This window comes from Amblyraja radiata, chromosome 38 (genome assembly GCF_010909765.2).
Source record: "Amblyraja radiata isolate CabotCenter1 chromosome 38, sAmbRad1.1.pri, whole genome shotgun sequence".
Taxonomy (NCBI): domain Eukaryota; kingdom Metazoa; phylum Chordata; class Chondrichthyes; order Rajiformes; family Rajidae; genus Amblyraja; species Amblyraja radiata.
Genome location: NC_045993.1, coordinates 17721628 through 17743584, shown reverse-complemented (window position 1 = coordinate 17743584; position 21957 = coordinate 17721628). Strand labels below are relative to the sequence as shown.

The 21957-nt window shown below is 48.6% G+C and overlaps 1 protein-coding gene across 1 annotated transcript; it reads left to right on the top strand.

Annotated features, from left to right (window-relative positions):
* Positions 1–63: 63 nt before the first annotated feature.
* LOC116966987 lies at positions 64–20343 on the top strand. Its single transcript, XM_033013410.1, has 8 exons — positions 64–101; positions 2442–2535; positions 6002–6054; positions 10296–10381; positions 17217–17438; positions 17853–17924; positions 19110–19153; positions 20081–20343. Exons 3-8 carry the CDS (start codon positions 6027–6029, stop codon positions 20253–20255), a joined length of 627 nt encoding a protein of 208 aa, XP_032869301.1. The 5' UTR covers positions 64–101; positions 2442–2535; positions 6002–6026; the 3' UTR covers positions 20256–20343.
* Positions 20344–21957: the final 1614 nt, after the last annotated feature.

Below are 21957 nucleotides of genomic sequence, written 5' to 3'. Positions count from 1 at the left end.
TTGACATCTTGCTGTTCTTTCCCACCCCTCAGGTTTGGCCTACACTGAATCGTTCTCTCCCCTTGTCAAGCTGTGGGGCTGGATCTCGCTGCTGTCTCCAGGTAATAATAATAATAATAATGGATGGGATTTATATAGCGCCTTTCTAATACTCAAGGCGCTTTACATCGCATTATTCATTCACTCCTCAGTCACACTCGGTGGTGGTAAGCTACTTCTGTAGCCACAGCTGCCCTGGGGCAGACTGACGGAAGCGTGGCTGCCATTCTGCGCCTACGGCCCCTCCGACCACCACCAATCACTCACACACATTCACACACAGGCAAAGGTGGGTGAAGTGTCTTGCCCAAGGACACAACGACAGTATGCACTCCAAGCGGGATTCGAACCGGCTACCTTCCGGTCGCCAGCCGAACACTTAGCCCATTGTGCCATCTGTCGTCCAGGTACCTGCATTACTAATCTTCCCTCTTCTGTGGTCCATGGCACCAAACCTCTGCTACAGTCAACCAGTGCCCTGCTGATACTGGACCCAGTGGTGAGGTAGAGCCCACTGCTCCCTCCTTAAACTCCCAGGGTTTGCAGAAGGCCTGGTCCCCAGTGCTGTGTTGTTCATGCAGCCTAGGACCACAGTCAGTGCGGAGGGTTCCAGCTCGGTCCTTCAGTGTGTTCCCTCAGCCTGACTGGGTCACTCACTGAGATGAGTGGTGAGCTGCCGAAAGGACCATAGAGTCAAGGGATGACTGACTGTCAAAGCTCGGTTACTCGATCCCAACTGAAGTCATGTTGTAACACCTAGGGGAGGCCTGGTTTGTGCTCCAGGGTCACTGGGGTGATGAAAGAATAGGATCTCCTTTAGATTTCCCCAGCTGTGGCACCGAGGACGCTTTTGAAATGTAGTGTAACGTGGTGGACCGTGACCAAGCTCGCACACAGCATTGATCACATGGTCGTCCGAAGGGGGGGGGTGCGTTGGGTGCGATCCAGAGTTAAAAAAAAATTATGGAGCGCAATTATTCACAATCACGTTATGTTTGAGAATTCAAAATGTGATTTGTGATCTTGTTTATGAGTCATCATGGAACTAGAATTTGTTATAATAGCATGACAGTAAAATAGATTAGTTTGAAAGCGATCATAGTAATGTAAATGTACCATTTAGTTTCACTTCAATTTTCATAATGGAAATTGAAGTTGAACTAAATGTTGTAGTCACATCACTATTTCATGTTGAAGTTGATGTGATGTGAAGTTGTTAGGTCAGGAGGACCATTAAAGATGCACTAAAGGTGTGTGTGTGGTGACGCCTAACAGCCTAACATAAATTTGGTGCAAAAATGCTCTAAAATAAGGCTCAGAATGCATCAGAGAGCATCTAAAACCCCAGAGCTTTCAGGGCCTGTAAGCGGGGCCTGGAACCCGGACGCAAGCGGCTTCCGGCTTGTGATGTGCGCTGCGTGCATATTATTTCACATAAAATGTTGTAATCCTGTCATGCCACCCCCTTTTTGAAAAGCATTGTACGGGCCTGGATCAGCAGACGTGCCCATGTTCAATAAATCTAGATTTCTCTAACTTCAAGTAACCCTCTCTCTCCGTTTCTCCCCCTCCTTAGTCGTTGTACTAGTTTCAATGTCGTCCTGGATCTCAGTGTTGAAAGGTGATACTCCCTGCTCGGTGGAAGTGTCATTGACAATCTCCCGTTTATTTAGTCTGGACACTAAAGGAGGCCATTCGGCCCGTCGTGGCCTCTGGAGTACCCCCATCAGTGCTGTAATCCTGTTGATATCCCTGCTACCTATTTTTTCTCTGGTGCCCTATAGCTCCCCTGGGTTCTCCTGCCACCACCTTGCGGTGGACTTTCTGTGGTGGTCCCTGCGGGGAGAAGGTCTCTCAGCCTGACGTGGTTCCACAGTATCAGTGGGTTCCGTGTTGGAACGGCGCTGACTTTGACATTACGGAGCCTGGGATCTTTTGCGGAGATCGCCAGTGGTGGAGCTCCGTCCAGCGCGTTGGCTTCGGAAGCCGCGGTCTCTGGCAAGGAAGCGGCCGTCCCAGGTATCCCAAGCCGCTGAGAGGGTTCTCCCGACGCACTGTCACCCGGCGAGAAGGGCCTGAAACATCGGGCTGCCGTAGCGGCGACTGCGGAGGTCTCAATAGGCCCGACTATGGGTGGACAAGGGGATGGGGACTGGACTTTGTGCCTTCCCTCACAGTGGGAACCATTGTGGGGGGATGTTTTTATGTTTTATGTTAAATTCCTTTTTAATGTTAAGTTGTATTCTTATTAGAGTGGTGCAATGGCAACTCGAATTTCACTCCACCATATATTGGTGTATGTGACAATAAATGAACCTTTGAGAGTCTGAGCTCTCTCCGCTTCCACTGATGGGAAGCATCGGGGCCCAACGTTGTCTAATGTTGTGTTACTGACTTTTCAGAAAAAGCTCTGCCCCTGGTGTACTGGTGGTTGGGCACAGCCTAGTACCAGTTAACAACGGCCATCTCCTTGATCGATGTCTTTACTCTGTCCAGGTACGTGCTCCTGGGATCCACAGACTCCCTTCCTCCACCTGGTTAACTGAAGCAAAGTCACCCATCCCCACTGCCTCCTCCATCTCCTCCCCACCTCTGTACTGAACACACCGTCCCACAGGACACCCAGTCACACTGAACCCCCGATAATCCCACCACAGAACAGCCCACTCTCACAGCTACAGGTACACTCACCATAGAACAGCCCATTCTCACTGTAGCCGACAATGCCTTACAATGCTTACAGCAACAGAGACCCAGATTCCATCCTGACTACGGGTGCTGTCTGTTCAGAGTTTGTATGTTTCCCCATGACTGAGTGGGTTTTTCCCGGTACCTCTGGTTTCCTCCCACACTCCAAAGACGTACAGGTTTGTAGATTGATTGGCTTAGTTTAATTGTAAATTGTCCCTAGGCCGGGCGGGCGGGGGGGGGATCTCGTACAGGACAGAGACACGTGAGAGGCTAGAAGTTGGTATGGAGGGTGGTGTGGGGAAGGTTAGTGGACAGAATAGGCAGGTGAAAGGCAGAGAACGAGGAAGGAGGGTTGGTTTAAACTGCACGTAAAGGGGTCTGACGGGTAAGGCAGATGAGCTGAGCGCATGGATAGGTACGAGCAACTGGGATGTTGTAGCCATGACTGAAACCTGGTTAAGGGAGGGGCAGGACTGGCAGATCAATGTTCCTGGGGTACAGGAGCTTCAGGACGGACAGGCGTGGGGAAAAAGAGGAGGGGGGTTGCATTGTTGGTTAAGGAGGATGTCACGGCAGTGTTCAGAGGTGACATTACGGACGGTTCGTCTAGTGAAGCTATATGGGTGGAGCTGAGGAACAAGAAAGGGATGATCACCTTGTTGCGGGTGTACTACAGACCCCCGAATAGTCAACGGGAATTAGAAGAACAAATGTACCAGGAGATTGCAGTCAGCTGCAGGTCAAATAAGGTTGTTGTAGTAGGGGATTTTAACTTTCCCAATATAGACTGGGAAAATCATAGCGTGAAGGATTTAAATGGGGTGCAATTCCTCAAAAGTGTTCGGGAGAGTTTTCGTAAACAGTATGTGGAGGCCCCCACACGTGAGAGGGCAACGCTGGATCTAGTATTGGAAAATTGGGAAGGGCAAGTTATTGAAGTGTGTGTGGAGGAGCCTTTTGGGTCCAGTGACCACAGGACGATTAGGTTTAAGATAGTTATGGATAGGGACGGAGAGGGTCCATGTGTTAAAATGCACAACTAGGGTATGGCCAACTTTGAGGGTATGAGAGAAGGTCTCGCTCAAGTTGACTGGAGCAGGTTGAAGGTCTCGCTCAAGTTGACTGGAGGAGTTTCATGAACTAAAGAGTAAGCTGAAAAAGGTGATCAGAAGGGCAAAAAAGGGCCAGGAGATAGCTCTGGCGGGTAGCAACAAAGATTTTATAAATACATAAGGGAGAAAAAGAGAGAGTGGGACCTGTCAGGAATCAAAGCAGTCACATCTGTGTGGACCTACAGGAAATGGGCAAGGTCCTCAATGAATATTTCTCCTCTGTATTTACCGAGGCAAAAGACAGTAGGACGGAAGGTAGACAAAAATACTGGAGAAACTCAGCGGGTGAGGCAACATCTATGGAGCGAAGGAATAGGTGACATTTCTGGTCGAGACCCTTCTTCAGACTATGGGGGTGGAGGGGCGGGAAGAAGAAAGGAAGAGGAGGAGACAGTGGGTTGTGGGAGAGCTGGAAAGGGGTAGGGAAGGAGGGAGAAAGCAAGGACTACCCGAAGAGGAGGAACCTGAGGGCTGAGGGAGAGCTGAGAAGGGGAGAAGACAGTAAGGGCTACTGGAAATTGGTGGTCAATGTTCATACCGCTGGGGTGTAAACGTCCCAAGCGAAATATGAGGTGCTGCTCCTCAATTTGCGGTGGGACTCACTCTGGCCATGGAAGAGGCCCAGGACTGAAAGGTCGGATTCGGAATGGGAGGGAGAGTTGAAGTGCTGAGCCACCGGGATATCAGGTTGGTTAATGTGAAGTGTGCGGAGGTGTTGGGCAATGCAGTCGTCAATGTAGCGGAGGTAGAGTTCAGGGATAGGGCCACGGTACAGCTCGAACAAAGATTGTTCGACAAAAGGATTTGGCACATTGGCCTTCATCAGTCAGAATATTGAATGTGAAAACTGGGAGATCATGTTGCAGTTGTACAAGACATTGGTGAGACCGCATTTAGAATATTGTGTCAGTTCGGGGCACCATGTTATAGGAAAAATATTGTCAAACTTGAAAGGCTTCAGAGAAGATTTACGTGGATGTTGCCAGGACTAGAGGGTGTGAGCTATGGGGAGAGGTTGAGAAGGCTGGATCTCTATTCCATGGAGCGCAGCAGGATGAGGGCAGATCTTATAGAGGTATACAAAATCATGAGAGGAATAGATCGGGTAGATGCACAGTTTCTTGCCCAGAGTAGGGGAATCGAGGACCAGATGACATGTGTTCAAGGTGAAGGGGAAAAGATTTAATAGGAATCTGAAGGGTAACGTTTTCACACAAAAGGTGGTGGGTGCATGGAACAAGTTGCCAGAGGAGGTAGTTGAGGCTGAGACTATCCCATTGTTTTAAAAGGCAGTTAGATAGGTACATGGATAGGACAGGTTTGGAGGAATATGGACTAAGCGCAGGCAAGTGGGAATAGTATAGCTGGGACATTGTTGGTCAGTGTGGGCAAGTTGGGCCGAAGGGCCTTTTTCCAAACTGTATCACTCTATTACTCTAGTCTGTGCAGGGTAGTGTTAATGGATGGGAATCGTTGGTCGGTGCGGACTCGGTGGGCCGAAGGGCCTGTTTCTGGCTGTGTCTTTAAACTAAACTTGAAAAATGATAACCCATTTATTGTACCCCAGGTAAACCCACCACAGGCCAACCCACTTGTACTACCCCAGATAAACCCACTAGAAACATAGAAAAAACATAGAAAAATAGGTGGAGTAGGCCATTCGACCCTTCGAGCCACAGACTATAAGATAGCCTGCCCACACTCTACCGCAGATACATCCAGCACAGAACAGCCCTCTGATACTGTACCCTAGGTTGACTAATCTTTGCACCAGTCTCACCATGGCTCTGAGCTTTGGGTGTGTGGAGTGAAGGTCTGTCAGCAGCGTGGGTCCATGGAGGGGTCTGTCCATCTCTTGACCATAATCATTGACCTGATTCTGTCTGTTTGATGGCAGCATTCGATTTGCTTGAAACGTGTGTGTGGGAAGGAACTGGAGATGGTGTTTTAAATCGAAGATAGACACAAAAAGCTAGAGTAACTCAGCGGGTCGGGCAGCGTCTCTGGAGAGAAGGAATGGGTGACGTTTCAGGACAACGCCCTTCTTCAGACTCCAGAGATGCTGCCCGACCCACAGAGTTACGGCAGCTTTTTGTGTCCATCTCGCTTGAGACAGGGTTGGGTTCAATAGCCGGCTGACGTGTGTGTTTCCCCTCCAGATGTGTCCCTCACGTGAAGAAGTGGATGCTGCTGGTGTTGCTGGCATTACTGGGTAAGGACCTGCTCCATTTCACATCTCACTTCATCGATCATTGATGTCTGCAGGACAATATGAAGAGAAAATCTTCACTGAGGGTTCGAGCAGTTGAGGCAAAGCATGAGGAGAAACAGTCATGTTGAGAGTAAAGGATTAAAGGTGGAGGGAAGGATTGGGTTGGGTCCTGGGCTGTATTTAGCAGTCTGTTTGACAGAACAACACTGGTGAATTTATAGTGTCAACTGAGTATCCGGAGCCCAAGGTTCTTATTGGAATTACAGAGTGAGGTCCAAGCAGCTGAATTGTGGTTGTGTTATATTGTTCATAAATTATAGGAGCAGAATTAGGCCATTTGGCCCATCAAGTCTACTCCACTATTCAATCATGGCTTATCTATCTTTCCCTCTCAACCCCATTCTCCTGCCTGTTCCCCATAACCTCTGACACCCGTACTAATCAAGAATCTTATCAATCTCCACTTTAAAATACCCATTGACTTGGCCTCCACAGCTGTCTGTGGCAATGAATTCCACAGATTCACCACCCCCTAACTAAAGAAATTCCACTCCACATCCACTTTATCCAGGCATTTCACTATTCGGCAAGTTTCAATGAAGTCCCTCCTCATCCTACAGCGAGTACAGGTCCAGTGAGTACAGGCCCAGTGCCTACAAATGCTCATCACACGTCAACCCACTCAATCCTAGGATCATCCTCTGGACCCTCTCCAACGCCAGCATTTCCTTCTTCAGAGGTGGAGCCCAAAACCGCTCACAATACTCCAAATGTGGTCTGGCCAGTGCCTTATAAAGCCTCAGCGTTACATCCCTGTCTTCATATTCTATCATCAGGGTGATTGTATTTGATCATCTTGCTATTCTAACGCGTGCAAAGATGCTAATCTCCAGATTGCTCCCAGTAGCTGGTACAGTGAGTGTAGGTGTGGGAAGGGAGTGTGGGTGATGAGTAGGGGAGTGATGGTGCAGGAGAGAAGGCTGAATATTCCTCGGGCACTTGCACTGGTTCTGAGGGCAGGTGGCACCTCGAGGCTGGGACCAATCTCCTCGATGGGTTTGCTAACGCCGTTTGGATGGGTTGATATGCTTTGGTTTGGAAGGAAATTTGAGCTAAGATTTGGGGGGAAGATGGGCAGAACAGGGAACAAGGGCATGAAGTTAGTGAGTGTTTGGGAGGAAGAGGAAAGAAAGGAGGAAAAATCCAATGGAGGAGTGTGGCCCCACTTGATGCAAGGATTCCATCGAAGGGAAAATGTCAATGGCTAGAGGGCATAGCTTTCAGGTGAGAGTGACGATGTTTAAAGGAGATATGGCCCCAAAGTTGTTATTTAAGAATGGTGAGTGTCTGGAACGTGCTTCCCGGGATAATGGTGGAAGCTGATACGATAGTTGATGTTTAAGAATATTTTAGATTTTAGATAGGCACATGGATATACAGGGAATGGTGGGAAATGGATCACATGCAGGTTGAGCTTAGTTTAACTTGGCATCATGTTCGGCACAGACATTGGGCCGAAGGTCCTGTTCCTGTGCTGTACTGGTCTATGTTGGAGGATGACTTGCTTTCACTCTGGTTTTGTTCTGGGCAGCTCATTATGGAGAAGGGAGACTGAGGGATGACAGTACTAGTTAATGAAACGCTGTAAACTGTCAAAGGGATGATATGTGTAGGCAGGAACTGCAGCTGCTGGTTTGAATCGAAGAAGGGTCTTGCTCCAAAACGTCATCCATTCCTTTTCTCCTGAGATGCTGCCTGTCCTGCTGATCTTATTTCAGCATTTGCGACTATCTTCAGAAGGAATATGTTAGAAAGTCGTCAATGTCGAATGTAAGATCAAAATGGGCAATTGCTGACTTGTGAGTGCACTGTTGACCCCAAACAGGGTGTGAGAGAGAACAAGTTCATAAGGATATTTCCAACAAGTGTAAATGTGCAAGGCTGCTTTAGATGTCAGCTGATCTACATCGGTGAGACCAAGCGTAGGCTTGGCGATCGTTTCGATGAACACCTCCGCTCGATCCGCATTAACCAACCTGATCTCCCGGTGGCTTAGCACTTCAACTCCCCCTCCCATTCCGAATCCGACCTCTCTATCCTGGGCATCCTCCATGGCCAGAGTGAGCACCACCAGAAATTGGAGGAACAGCACCTCATATTCCACTTGGGCAGTCTGCACCCTAGTGGCATAAACATTGAATTCACCAATTTCCGGTAGCCCTTGCTGTCTCCTCCCCTTCTCAGCTCTCCCTCAGCCCTCGGGTTCCTCCTCTTCCTTTTTCCTTTTTCCTTTCTTCTCGCCAACCCCCCCCCCCCCCCCCCCCCCCCCCCCCCCCCCATCATCAGTCTGAAGAAGGGTTTTGGCCCGAAACGTTGCCTATTGCTCCTTTGCTCCTTAGATGCTGCTGCACCCGCTGAGTTTCTCCAGCACTTTTGTCTACCTTAAATGTGCAAGGACAATGTTGTTGGATTTCAATTCCCCGGAGGTGGACCTTGATTAATTGTAACTATTCATACGAGGGGGATAATATTGTTACAGTAAACAAATGTGAAATATTGTATGGGACGTGCAGAGAATAAGGGGAGGCATCAAGAGTCCGTCATTTTAGTCAATGGGTAACTCACCAGGCTCGGATGAAATGTATCCCAGGATGTTGAACGGAGCCAGGGAAGAAATTATAGATGCTCCAACCATGACATTTTAATTCTTCCTCACTGCAGGAGTAATACTGGAGGATTAGATTACTAACATACGGTTGTTTAAAATGGGAGCATGGGAGAGCCCAAGAAATTACAGGCCAGTTAGCTTAACCTGTGGAGGACAAATGATTGCAATAGATTTTAACTGGTATAAAATTAATTTAGAAATGAATGATTTTTAGAACTGAGAGTAAGCATGCAGGTAAAGCAGGCAGTGGAGAAAGCTAATGGCATGTTGGCCTTCATAACAAGAGGAGTTGAGTATAGGAGCAGAGTTTCTTCTGCCGTTGTACGGAGCCCTAGTGAGACCACACCTGGAGTATTGTGCGCAGTTTTACATGCAGTCATGTAAATAGATTTATTTATTGAAATCATATTCTATGTCGCTCTTCCAGGGAGATGCTAACTGCATTTCGTTGTCTCTGTATTGTACACTGACAATGACAATTAAAGTTGAATCTGAATCTGAATCTGAGTTTTGGTCTCGAAATTTGAGGAAGGACATTCTTGCTAGTGCATGTCAATTCTCTGGACGCTTTCAAGAGAGTGAGATAGAGCTCTTAAAGATAGCGGAGTCAATGTATATGGTGAGAAGGCAGGAACGGGGTACTGATTGTGGATGATCAGCAATGGTCATATGAAATGGCGGTGCTGGGTCGAATGGCCTACTCCTGCACCTATTGTCTATTGTCTAAAAGTTGAGTTAAGGAGAGGTCATCAGGATGGAGTTCATGCAGGAAAGCTCTGTTTGACTGATTTTTTAATGTTTGAGTTGGTGACAAAGAATTGATAAGGGCAGCATGTTTCATGGAGACTATGGTTTTCATTAAGGTTTTTGGCAAGGCCCCACATGGCAGGCTGGTCAAAAGGTAAAAGGTGAGTGGTACATTGGAACCAAAATTAGATTTGTTGTAAAAAGCAAAGGTTAATGTGTGGGAAGGAACTGCAGGTGCTGGTTTACACCGAAGATAAACACAAAATGCTGGAGTAACTCAGCAGGTCAGACAGAATCTTTGGAGAAAAGAAATAGGTGACGTTTTGGGTCGAGACCCTTCTTCAGACTGAGGGTCGAGGGAAAGGGAAATGAGAGATATAGACGGTGATGTAGAGAGATATAGAACAAATGAATGAAAGCTATGCAAAAAAGTAACTGATAAAAGAAACAGGCCGTTGTTAGCTGTTTGTTGGGTGAGAAAGTCTACAGACAATGAAACTCATCAAGACGACTTTGAAGCTGGTACAACTTGGGTGGGGGAGGGATGGAGAGAGAGGGAATGCAAGGTTTACTTGAACTTATAGAAATCATATTCATACCGCTGGGTTTTAATGAGATGTTAGTCCTCCAATTTGTATTTGGCCTCACTCTGACTATAGAGGAGGCCCAGGACAGAAAGGTTAAGTGTGGGAATGAGAAAGGGAATTGAAGTGTTTGGCAAATGGGAGATCTGGTAGGTCCAGGCAGACTGAGTGCAGTGAGCGGACTGAGGCGACTGCATACCTTGAATGTTGCTTGCTTCAGTGCAACCTTTCTGCCTCTGCAGGTATTGGCGTCTTGATGTCATCCAGAAGTATCTGGTCTCGTGCCGAGAATCCGGGCGCGCTGGAAAGCACTCAGGTGAGCCCTCAGGTGAGTCCCATCCTCGTGCACTCAAGCTCTTCCTCCTGGAGCCCTCCGCCTCCGCAGGTCACGGCTGCCCGTGAGCAGTCCGGGTGTCAGGGGTTATGGGGAGAAGGCAGAAGAATGGGGTTAGGAGGGAGAGATAGATCAGCCATGATTGAATGGCAGAGTAGATGGGCTGAATGGCCTAATTCAGCTCCTATCACTTATGACCTTATTACCCTGGAGCTGTCCTGGCTGCAGGATCCCTCGCAGTCCATTCACCCCTTTCCCACATTCTGGTACAGCCACACGCAACCCAGTAACGTGCACAATCACACGAGGTCATCGGCACAATCATGTCATAGAAAATAGGTGGAGGAGGAGGCCATTTTATCAAATTAGGAGACCAAAACTGGACACAATGTGGTCTCACCAGAGCCTCTTTACTCCTATACTCACAAAGATCACAATGAATGGCGGTGCTGGCTCGAAGGGCGGAATGGCCTCCTCATGCACCTATTTTCTATGTTTCTATGTATACTGAAATCCTCTTGTTATGAAGGCCAACATGCCATTAGCTGTCTGACCCTGGGACTCCAGGATAGTCATGGTGTTGACCCCCCCATGTTTTGTAATTCGGTGAAAAAAAAAACTTCTATTAAAATCTCCGCTTTCCGCGAGACAGTGGGGGTGTCACTGTTAAGCGCTTGTTAATTGTCTCTAGTAACATCGTATTAACACAATGTGTCACCAATTGTGTTTTGACCTTCAAGTATTACTGAAGGTATTCACGGAGAATTTCTTAAAGTTGTCTGATGCGGGTACAGTTACCATTTGAACTAATTGGATGTAGAATAGAATGCCATTTTATTGTCACTATACACATGTACAATGAGATTAAAAGCAGCTCCTACTCAGTGCAGACATGTAATTAGTACAAAAAACAAAATACAAAACAAAGGGGGGGGGGGGGATAAGGTGCACAGTTCTGCGGCGCTATATACATATCTATAAAAAGACAATGGATGAATAGAGTGAATAAATAGGATTCCTATATACAGTATGGGTTATTGCACATATTTAAAAAAATTACAGTTACAGTACAAATTACAGTAGGTGGATAGATGGAAGTCCGGGGGTTAGGCTGTGAAGTCAGTACATGTGCGAGTTCAGGGAGGTTATGGCTTTTGGAAAGCAAATGTTCTTGAGTCTGTTTGTCCTTGTTCTGATGCACCTATAGCGCCTCCCTGAGGGCAGCAGGTCGAACAGGCCAAATGCAGGATGGAAGCTGTCCTTGATGATGTTCTTCGCCCTGCTGAGGCAGCGGGAGGTGTAAATGTCCATCAGGGAGGGGAGAGGGCAGCCAATGATCTTCTGTGCTGCCCTAACTACCCTCTGAAGCCTCTCCCTGTCTGCCATGGTGCAGCTGCCGTACCATGCTGTAATGCAGTATGTCAGCAGGCTCTCAATGGACGAGCGGTAGAAGGTCAGCAGCAGGTTGGAGTCCAGGTTGTGCTTCCTGAGGACCCTCAGGAAGTGCAGCCGCTGCTGAGCCTTCTTGATGTGATGTCTGTCCAGGAGATGTCAGCGGAGATGAGGACGCCGAGAAACCGGAAGGTGTAGACCCCCTCCACACACTCGCCGTTGATGTATAGGGGGGCTAAGTCGGTGCTGTGCCTCCTGAAGTCAACAATGAGCTCTTTTGTTTTCTTGGTGTTCAGAGCCAGGTTGTTTTCTGAGCACCAGGCTGTCAACTTCAGGACTTCCTCTCTGTAAGCTGCCTCGTCTCCCCTTGAGATGAGTCCAACTACTGTAGTGTCGTCAGCAAACTTGACGATGCGGTTGTTGTTGTGGGCCGGACTACAGTCGTGGGTGTAGAGACAGTATAGGAGGGGGCTTAGCACACAGCCCTGTGGGGAGCCGGTACTCAGCATGCGAGTGGAGGAGAGGTGGGGGCCGAGTCTTACAGTCTGGGGCCGGTTGGTGAGGAAGTCCTTTATCCAGGCACATGTGAGAGTGGGGAGGCGGAGAGTGACCAGTTTGTCGATGAGAATGTCCGGAATGATAGTATTGAAAGCTGAGCTGTAATCCACAAAGAGCATCCGGACGTAGCTCTGCCCCAGCTCCAGGTGACTCAGCACAGAGTGGAGAGCTACGGTGATGGCGTCTTCTGTGGATCTGTTTGGGCGATAGGCGAATTGGTGGGGGTCGAAGTCTGGAGGGAGATAGTCCTTGATGTGCTGGAGGACCAATCTCTCGAAGCACTTCGTGATTACCGGAGTGAGGGCCACGGGACGGTAATCATTTAGGCTGGTGATGGGAGACTTCTTCGGCACTGGGACGATTGTGGCTGATTTTAGGCAGGACGGGATAACTGCCTGGTCCAGGGAGAGGTTGAAGATTCTGGTGAAGATGACGGTGAGCTGGTGGGCACACGCTTTGAGCACTTTACCAGGTACTCCATCTGGGCCGGCAGCCTTCTTGGGGTTCACTGCCAGGAGCACCCGTCTGACATCGTGCTCCCTTACAGTGAGTGGAGTAGTACAGGAGCCAGGTGAGGGTGGGAGCAGGGCTGTAGCAGATGAGTGCTGCTGTTGTGGTGTTTCAAAGCGGGAAAAGAAGCAATTTAGCTTCTCTGCCAGCGGCGCACTCAGGTCTTCTGTCGTTGTGGCACAGCCTCTGTAGTTTGTGATGTCTTGTATGCCCCGCCATACCTCCCGTGTATTATTGCTGGACAGGTGGAACTCTATGCTCCTCTTATGGTCCACCTTGGCTTTTTTAATTCCACTTTTCAGATCGGCTCGAGCAGCCCTGTACAGAGCTCTGTCACCTGACCTGAAGGCAGCATCGCGGGCTCTGAGGAGTGTGCGGACCTGGCTGGACATCCAGGGTTTCTGGTTTGGGAAAACCCAAATGTTTTTGTCCACAGTCACGTTTCCGATGCAGAACTTGATATAGTCCAGTACCGTTCCTGTGAATGTTTCCAGATCCTGGTGTTCGAATATGTCCCAGTTTGTCTGTATGAAGCAGTCCTGTAGTTTGGAGAGTGCATTTTCAGGCCAGGTTGTAACAGACTTTATGGTGGGCCTGGCACTGCGTCTGAGGGGGGTGTAGGCTGGGGAGAGATGATCTGACTGGCCGAGTTGGAGGAGGGGAATGGCTCTATACGTGTGCTTGATATTGGTGTAGACAAGATCCAGCGTGTTCTCCCCTCTAGTAGAACACTGACATGTTGATAAAATTTCGGCAGTACAGTCTTCAAGTTGGCCTTTTTAAAGTCCCCTGCAATTATGTGAACACCTTCGGGGTGGGCCCGCTGCTGTTCGTTAATGGTGTTCAGCAGGAGAGAGAGCGCCGTGTTTACATTGGCGTCGGGTGGAATATACCCAGCCGTGACAATCACTACTGTTAGTTCTCTCGGTAGAAAAAAAGGCCGGCATCTTACAGACATGTACTCGAGGTCAGGGGAACAATGTTTGTCTATGATTGTCCCGTTGTTGCACCAGTTCTCATGCACGTAGATACAGAGGCCCCCTCCCCTACTCTTACCGGAGTCCATAGTCCTGTCCCCGCGGAGCAGAAAGCGTCCTGCTAGCTGCATGCTAGCATCAGGTATCCCCGGGTGAAGCCAGGTTTCGGTGATAATCAAAACACAGCAGTCACGAACATATCGATTTCCAGCGAGTTGTAATTCCAGGTCATCCATTTTATGAACCAGGGATCTGGCATTGGAGAGATACAGACTCGGTAGAGGTGGCTTATGTGGTTGTTTTCTTAGCCTTAGCAAAACACCAGACCTGCGGCCTCGCTTCTGCTTCCTCTCCCTCCTCCGTCTGCGCCGCCTCCTAGACCTGACAACAATCCACGGGGAGCCCGATGGTCTCGCTATGTCGTCTGGAGTGTTATGCGTGTGATGAAAGACACTCGAAACAGATGTCTGATGCTGGTCACCGATGTCCATGAGGTTCTGGCGGGTGTAGCGGATGTTCACAGAACCGATAGTGAAGACGTACACGGACAATAAAACGTACACGAACAACAAGAAAGAGCACCGAGACGGAGAGCCGTGAGCCGCTGCGACCGTGCGCGCCGCCATCTTAGGTATGTATTGGTGGATGGGAAAGATTAAAATGGTTCGAACGGGTTTACTGGCTGGCTTGCAGGTAAGTCCCTCATTCAGGTCAGTCACGTTATTTAGTATTTTTTTCCCCCTTCAGGGTCGGTTCTTCTGTTTGCCTTTATTTTCTTCAGTTTTATTTGTTTAAGTGTTATTTATCACATTGAAAGATTCAAGCGGGTATCAAAAATTTTCTAAGGGCTGAATCAGCTGATTCACGGGGCCTTTCATCGCCCAGCGCGGCTTAAAATCAATCTGTTGCATCGAGATCGAGGCTGCCAATGTTGAAGCCTCCACCGGCCGATTTTAAACCAAGCCGGACGATGAAAGGCCCCGCAAACGGGCCGATTCAAGCCCCACAATTCGGGGCGGACGAAGCTGCTGTTGCTGGAGTTCGGAGTCGGTCACCAACCAGGTCAGCTCCCGATGTTACTGTCCACAGGGCACATGGCCGAAACCTCGCGTGTGTATGTGTGTGCGCGCGCACGTGTGCGCGAGTTTGTGTGTGCGCGCACGTGTGTGTGTATGTGTGCGCGCGCGCATGTGCGTGGCCACCAAGGAATTGTGTGTCCCTCATGTTTTGATAGCGATTTCCGCCCCTGGGAGAGAAAGAGTACCCAAGGATGACAGCAGGGGTAGTGCATCTCCTTGAATTCAACCTCTGAATCCCACTCCAGCCTGCCCTAACTGATTTCTGCAGGTGCAGTTTACTTTAGAGATAGAGCAGTCGTCCACGCTCCCAACACCACTGAACTGACCACTGTGCACAACAGCACAGACTTGCGAAACATTAAATGCTGGACTAACTCAGCAGGTCAGGCAGATTCACTGGAGAAAAGGAATAGGTGACATTTCTGGAAGTTCTCGACCCGAAACGTCATCTATTCTTTCTCTCTGGAGATGCTACTTGACCCGCTGAGTTACTCCAGTTTTTGTGTCTATCTTCTGTTTAAACTAACATCTGCAGTTCCCTCCTATGCATTCTGACAGCTTGCTAGCTGGTTTCTCGACACTAGCCGTGTTGTGCAGCTTTGAGCTCCCCGCCCGTGTCTGGGGTTTGCACACTCTTTGTTAGCTGCCCGCTTCTGTGTGGCCAGCTCACCTCCCTCGTGAGAAAAATCCCTGTGGGCCAACTCATACTTATTTAGATCCAAACCATTCTGGGGGTAATCTTTGTCATTTGACAATTACCGCACATGGTATGGATGTCTGCTCCGGTCAGTAAATGTGGAATCAAGGACGGCACTGTGGCTTAGCGGTTGAGTTACTGCCTTACAGCGCTTGCAGCCCCGGAGACCCGGGTTCAATCCTGATTATGGGTGCTGTCAGTATGAAGTTTGTACGTTCTCTCCGTGATCGCGTGGGTTTTCTCCAAGATTTTCGGTTTCCTCCCACACTCCAAAGACGTACAGGTTTGTTGGTTAATTGGCTTGGTATAAATTGTCCCTAGTGTGTGTGGGACAGTGTTAGTGCTTGGGGATCGCTGGTCGATGCAGACCCAGTGGGCCAAAGGGCCTGTTTCCTTGCTGTATCTCTAAATTAAACTAAACTGCACACAATCCCTAGGCAGAAAGTGCAGTGAGACTTGCAGCTTTGTGGCTGTGGTTGGGAGGTGTTGGTCAGAGTTGCCACCCAGGGACAAGGCAGCGTTTAATTTCACACCCGAGAGGTGTCGCGCACGCACACACACGCTCACGCCCGAGGTGGGATTTGACCTTCCTGCAGCCCGTAAGTGTTGTTGCTGGAACGACTTGAACCCGAGCACCAGGCTGTCACTGGAGAAATGTTGATCAAAGCTTTCCCATGGCCAGTGGGGGAATGGGTGAGCAGAGATGAAAGGCAGAGGAGTGCTGGAAATGTGGGTGGGAGGAGGTAGCAGCAGGGAAATAGCCTTTCAGCCCACAATGTCAATGTCGAACATAATGCAAAGATGACTAATCTTGCCTGCCTGCACACGATCCATATCCCGCCATTCCCTGCATCTCCATACGACTATCAAATGCCTCTATCGTATCTGCCTCCACCGCATCTCCTGGCAGAGCGTGTTCCAAGCATCCACCTGGTTTAAAAAATCTATCACCTTTTATACTTTATCTCTCTCACCGTAAGCTGTACCTTCTGGCCTTTGACATTTCCACCCTGGGGAGAAAGTAGTTGAGGGGAAAATAGAGGAGGGATGTGAGATAAGTGGAGGAGAAGGGGTGGGCTGCTGGGTGGGTTGGGGGCAGAGTGAATGGGGTGGAGAGTTGGGGGTTGAGATGGGGTTGCAGGATGGAGAGTTTGCCTGTGTTGGCTGCAGTTGGCCTGCATTAGGTTGGAGGTGTCCCCCTCCATGCTGTGGAACGTGGCCTTGACAATAAATGTGTGGTGCACGGTCTCATTGAAGGGCGGCGATGGCTATATTCTGGGTCAGGTTGATATGGACTTTAGTTTAGAAATACAGCGCGGGAACAAGCCTTTTGGCCCACCAGGTCCACACCGACCAGTGATCCCCGCACACTAACACCATCCCATACACACTAGGGACAATTTTACATTAATACTAAGCCAATTAATCTACATTGGAGTGTGGGAGGAAACCGAAGATCTCGGAGAAAACCCACGCAGGTCACGGTGAGAACGTACAAACTTCGTACAGGCAGCACCTATAGTCAGGGTCAAACTCGGGTCTCTGACGCTGTAAGGCAGCAACTCTGCCACTGTGCCTCCATACTGCCCAAGCTGACCGTCTTGCTCTGTTCTTAGGCTGGCCTGCAGGTGCGAGTGCACAGAATGGAGAAGGAGCTGGATCAGTTGACCGCTGCCTTCCGGGCTCGGCTGGACTGGGGCGGTGAGTCGTCTGAAACCATAAGCCTCCCTCTCTCGCTGACACCAGCCCACATCATCAAGCTGCTGGGCAAGGTAACCCTTCAGAACCAGGATGAGCTTCAGAACATGCTGCCCTTCGAGTCGCTGGAAAGGGTGGAGGTGAGTGTCAAATGCTGGCAGCTTGGCCTCTTCCCCCATCCCTGTCTGGCAGTGATTCTTATTTTTATCCTTGTAATATCATTGCTGCGGTGACCCTTTGTCTTGTCTAACACATTTCATTGTACCGTTGACCCTGTGTTAACCTACATATGACAAATAAAACTGAACTGAACAGCTTTTCACAGTACACGTGACGATAAACTAAACTTTATTCTTTCCATATTGTCTTCAATCCCCCCTCCCCGATTCTCCACTTGCCGACATGGAAGAGGCAATTTACCGCGGACAATTAACTTAGGAATCTGCACACATTTCATAATCTTTCTCTGCAAATGCTCTCACTCTGTGTTGGACAGAGGTGGGCTGGGTGCGTGCCCCTGGTGAGACTGTAACGCTGCTTGTGTTTGCTTCCAGCCTGACATCGCCGCCATCCAGCAGATGCATGAGGAGCTGACGGAGCCGGCGCTGTCGCCAGATGATTGCAAGGTGGGTGCGGGGAGAGGGAGCTGGTGCGGGAGAAGGGGTAGAGAGGGCACAGGGAGTCGTGGTTCATAAGTGATACGAGCTGAATTAGGCCATTCAGCCCATCAAGTCTACTCCGCCATTCAATCATGGCTGATCTACCTTACCCTCTTAACCCCATTCCCCTGCCTTCTCCCCATAACCCCTGACACCCATACTAATCAATAACATGCTGCCCTTCGAGTCGCTGGAACTAATCAATAATATATCTATCACTTCCTTCACAAGATCCACAGCCTACGGTGGCAGTGAATTCCACAGATTCACCACCCTATGATTAAAGAAATTCCTCCTCAACTCCTTCCCAAAGGAATGTCCTTTTATTCTGAGGCTAAGGCCTCTGGTCCAAGCATGGCAAGCTTTCCTTCACTTTCTGCCTGAAATGGCTGCTTTTAGTCTTTTTATTGTTTTGTTTTAGAGATACAGCGTGGAAAGTCTGCGCGACCAGCGATCCACACACACTACCACTATCCTGCACACACTAAGGACAATTTACAATTTTACTAAGCTATTTAGCCTACAAACCTGTACGTCTGAGTGTGGGTGGTAGCCGGAACACCTGGAGAAAATCCACGCAGGTCACGGGGAGAACGTACAAACTCCGTATAGATAGCACCCGTAGTCGGGATCGAACCTGGGCCTCTGGTGCTGTGAGGCAGCAACTCTACCGCTGCACCACCGTGCTGCCACTCAGCTGCTCTACCTCTCAGTCAGACCATATATCTCGGCATCATTTAACCATACTCTCAATTCCGTGATATCAAGGCCAGTCACCTCGGTGTTGAACTGGTCTCAAGGACTGGTCTCCGTAGCCACTTGGGCAGAGAATTCCCTGCATTTCCCATCCTCAGGGTGTTAAGCTGCTACAGTTCAGTGAAGTTTGCTTTAAATTGAGTGGTGGATTCTGCGGGCAATTGATGGGAATTTGTGAGGAACTAGTTTCAAGGAAAATTTGTGAAGGACTGGGATTCTCTGAGAGCTGGCATTGATTTGATGGGCTGAAATGGCCTATGTTATAAGGAAATATGAAGTGTGGAAAAGTGACATATTTGTAAATTTGACGTGTATGTTGTGAAATAAGTAGCTGCGAGTAGAATTAAAAAGCCTCCGAACTTGAAAATAAACTTTTTTTTAAATTTCTATTCCTAGATGATGTTGCAGAAGGTGAAGGAAATGGAATCTGCTGTGGAAAGGTACAGAGCTGCGCTGTGGCAGTTTCTAGACTGCACCAACTGTTCACAACGATAGAGATAAATAATTAATTTAAGGGCCTGTCCCACTTGGCGTTTTTTTCGGCGACTGCCGGCATCGCCAAACGATTTTGAACATTTCAAAATCCAGCGGGGACAAGAAATGTCGCGACACTGAAAAAAACACCGCGCGTCATACGTCATCACGCTGCGTCACGCCGCAGATTTTTCGGTGACCTGATACGTCCGTCAATGATGCCGGCAGTCGCTGAAAAATTCGGCACGTGCGACAGGCCCTTTAGGTGTTGGGTGTTGATGTTGTAGGCCACATTATCTGCAGATGCCCCTGGGGTGTGGCACGGCAGCAGGTTTGCCTGTGGCTGAGCTGTGAGCAGTATAACGCTGATGCTGTGTGTTTCCAGATAGGAGTGGAGTAGCAGCAGACCCTTGGGGGGGGCTTCGTCGGCTGCTGCGTGAAACAGATCAACGTCATTTTTAGTTTAGAGGTACAGCGTGGAAACAGGCCCTTCGGCCCACCGAGTCCGTGCAGACCAATGATCACCCTTACACCGGTAGTCAGGATTGAACCCAGGTCTGTGGCACTGTAAGGCCGTAGGTCTAATGCTGCACCACCATGCCACCTCTGCTCCTGCACTCTGATGGATTGCTTTGTCCTGAATAGGACAAGTTTTGTCTGGGCCACAGCCAGACATAAAAACAATATTATTCCATAAGCAGTAGCTCTACTCAACAGCCAAAAGTCTGTCGACTCTTTTTACTCTGGTACTTTATTTCCACATGTTTGAATCATAATGTTTTATTTTTAATTGTCCACTGTATATCATGTTTTTGCAAGCAAAGCACCAAGGCAAGTTCCTTGTATGTATACATACTTGGCTAATAAAATTATATTTATTATTATTATTATAGGTTGACAGATGAACAGAAGCAGCTACTGACTGCACTGGCGCTGCTGGAGGAGCAGCTCAGCCAGACACGGCTGGAGCTGCAGGCTGCACGTGCGGGCCAGAAGGACGTGGACTCCAGCATGCAAGCTCTGGAAAGCAGAGTTAAAAGTATGATTGATGTAAGTTTTCCCAAATAGTCTTTTATTTAACTGTAAAAGGTCAAAGCTTAGCACTTCTTCTGCCTTGAAGATGATCAGAGATTGAGATGAAGAGGAAAGTGCGGAAAGTATCTTGCCCTCTTCCCTCCCCTGCTTTCACACTCAACTCCCACTGACTCCCTCCCTCTCTACTGCGTTTTTTCCTTTCTCTCACTGTCTCTCCTTTTCCCCATCTGCTCCTTTCCCTGTGTTCACGACGTGGTCTCCTCTACACGGAGAAACCAAACTGCCGTTGGGTTTCTACTTTGTGGAGAACCTGTGTTCGCTCCATGGGGCACTCCTGAGCTTCATGTTATCTCAATCTGACTCTTGGATGTGGGAGTGACTGAACAGTCTGCGACTTCCTGCACTGTTGCAATGAGGCTCAAAGCAATCTTGAGGAATGGCATCTCACCTTCCATTTGGGCTCATGGCAGTCCTCTGGGCTTGAACTGAATTCGATAATTTTGGGTACCTTGATTCCTCTGTTGGTATCAGTTGCACATTTGTGATAATTGGGTTGGCTTGTTTTTTAAAATCTCTATCCAAAAGTGGAGGGCATGTCCATGCTGACCTGCCAGTTATGTCTTGTCTGAAAAGCGTCTCCACCTGAAATGTCACCCATTCCTTCTCTCCAGAGATGCAGCCTGTCCCGTTGTCTATCTTTAGTTTAAACCAGCATCTGCCGTTCCTTCCTAGACATGTCTTCTTTGCATTTTGCAACTGCTACGATCTTTTGTCTATTTTTCTTATCATCTAACTGCTTTTATTCACTCCATGACCAGATAACTTTGTGTGCAGCTTATCCCCATGGTCACCTGGTTTTACACTATCAGTCATCCACCCACCTGTGCAGCTTTACAAGTTTCTTTTGTCGCCTCCCCAATTCTGCAGCCTGACCCGAGTGCTCCCAGCATTTTGTTTTTCAGATTTATTCCATCTGCAGTTTTCACGCATTTATTCTAACCTTTTTTTTCTATATGACTGCCGCCTTTCAGTCCATGTTAGAACACTTCCTCTAAATTAAGAGGGCTCTTAATTTTTTTGCAGCAGCAGCCTCATATGTGGCAAATGCCTTTTGGAGATCTGAATGCACACTGCATTTACAGGAGATTGACACAAAAAGCTGCAGTAACTCAGTGGGTCAGAGAGCATCTCTGGAGAAAACAAATAGAAAATTCCTTTTCTCCAGAGATGCTATCTGACCCGCTAAGTTACTCCAGCTTATTGTGTCTATCTTTGGTTTAAACCAGCATTTGCAGTTCCTTCCCACTACATTTACAGGTTTCCAATGTCAACTCCCTATCACATCCTGTCAAGTTTTGCCACACATGATTTTTATTAAACCATGTCGGCTCCGTTTGATTAGATGCAGCTTACCAAATGATTAGTTATTTCCTCTTGCGAACTATGAGTGCTGGATGAATTAGAATCATAGAGTGATACAGTGTGGAAACAGACCCTTCGGCCCAACGCCCACACCCGCCAACATGTCCCAGCTACACTAGTCCCACCTGCCTGCGTTTGGTCCATATCCCTCCAAACTTGTCCTATCCATGTACCTGTCAATTGACCTATAGTTCCCACCTTCTGTTTTACGTGCTGGGAGGCCAGGTGAATCTCGCTCACAGCCTCTTCTGCTGGTTCAGGTGCCCAGTAAATGTGAGTTCTGCTTCCAACAGCCATTCAGGCAGTGAACCCT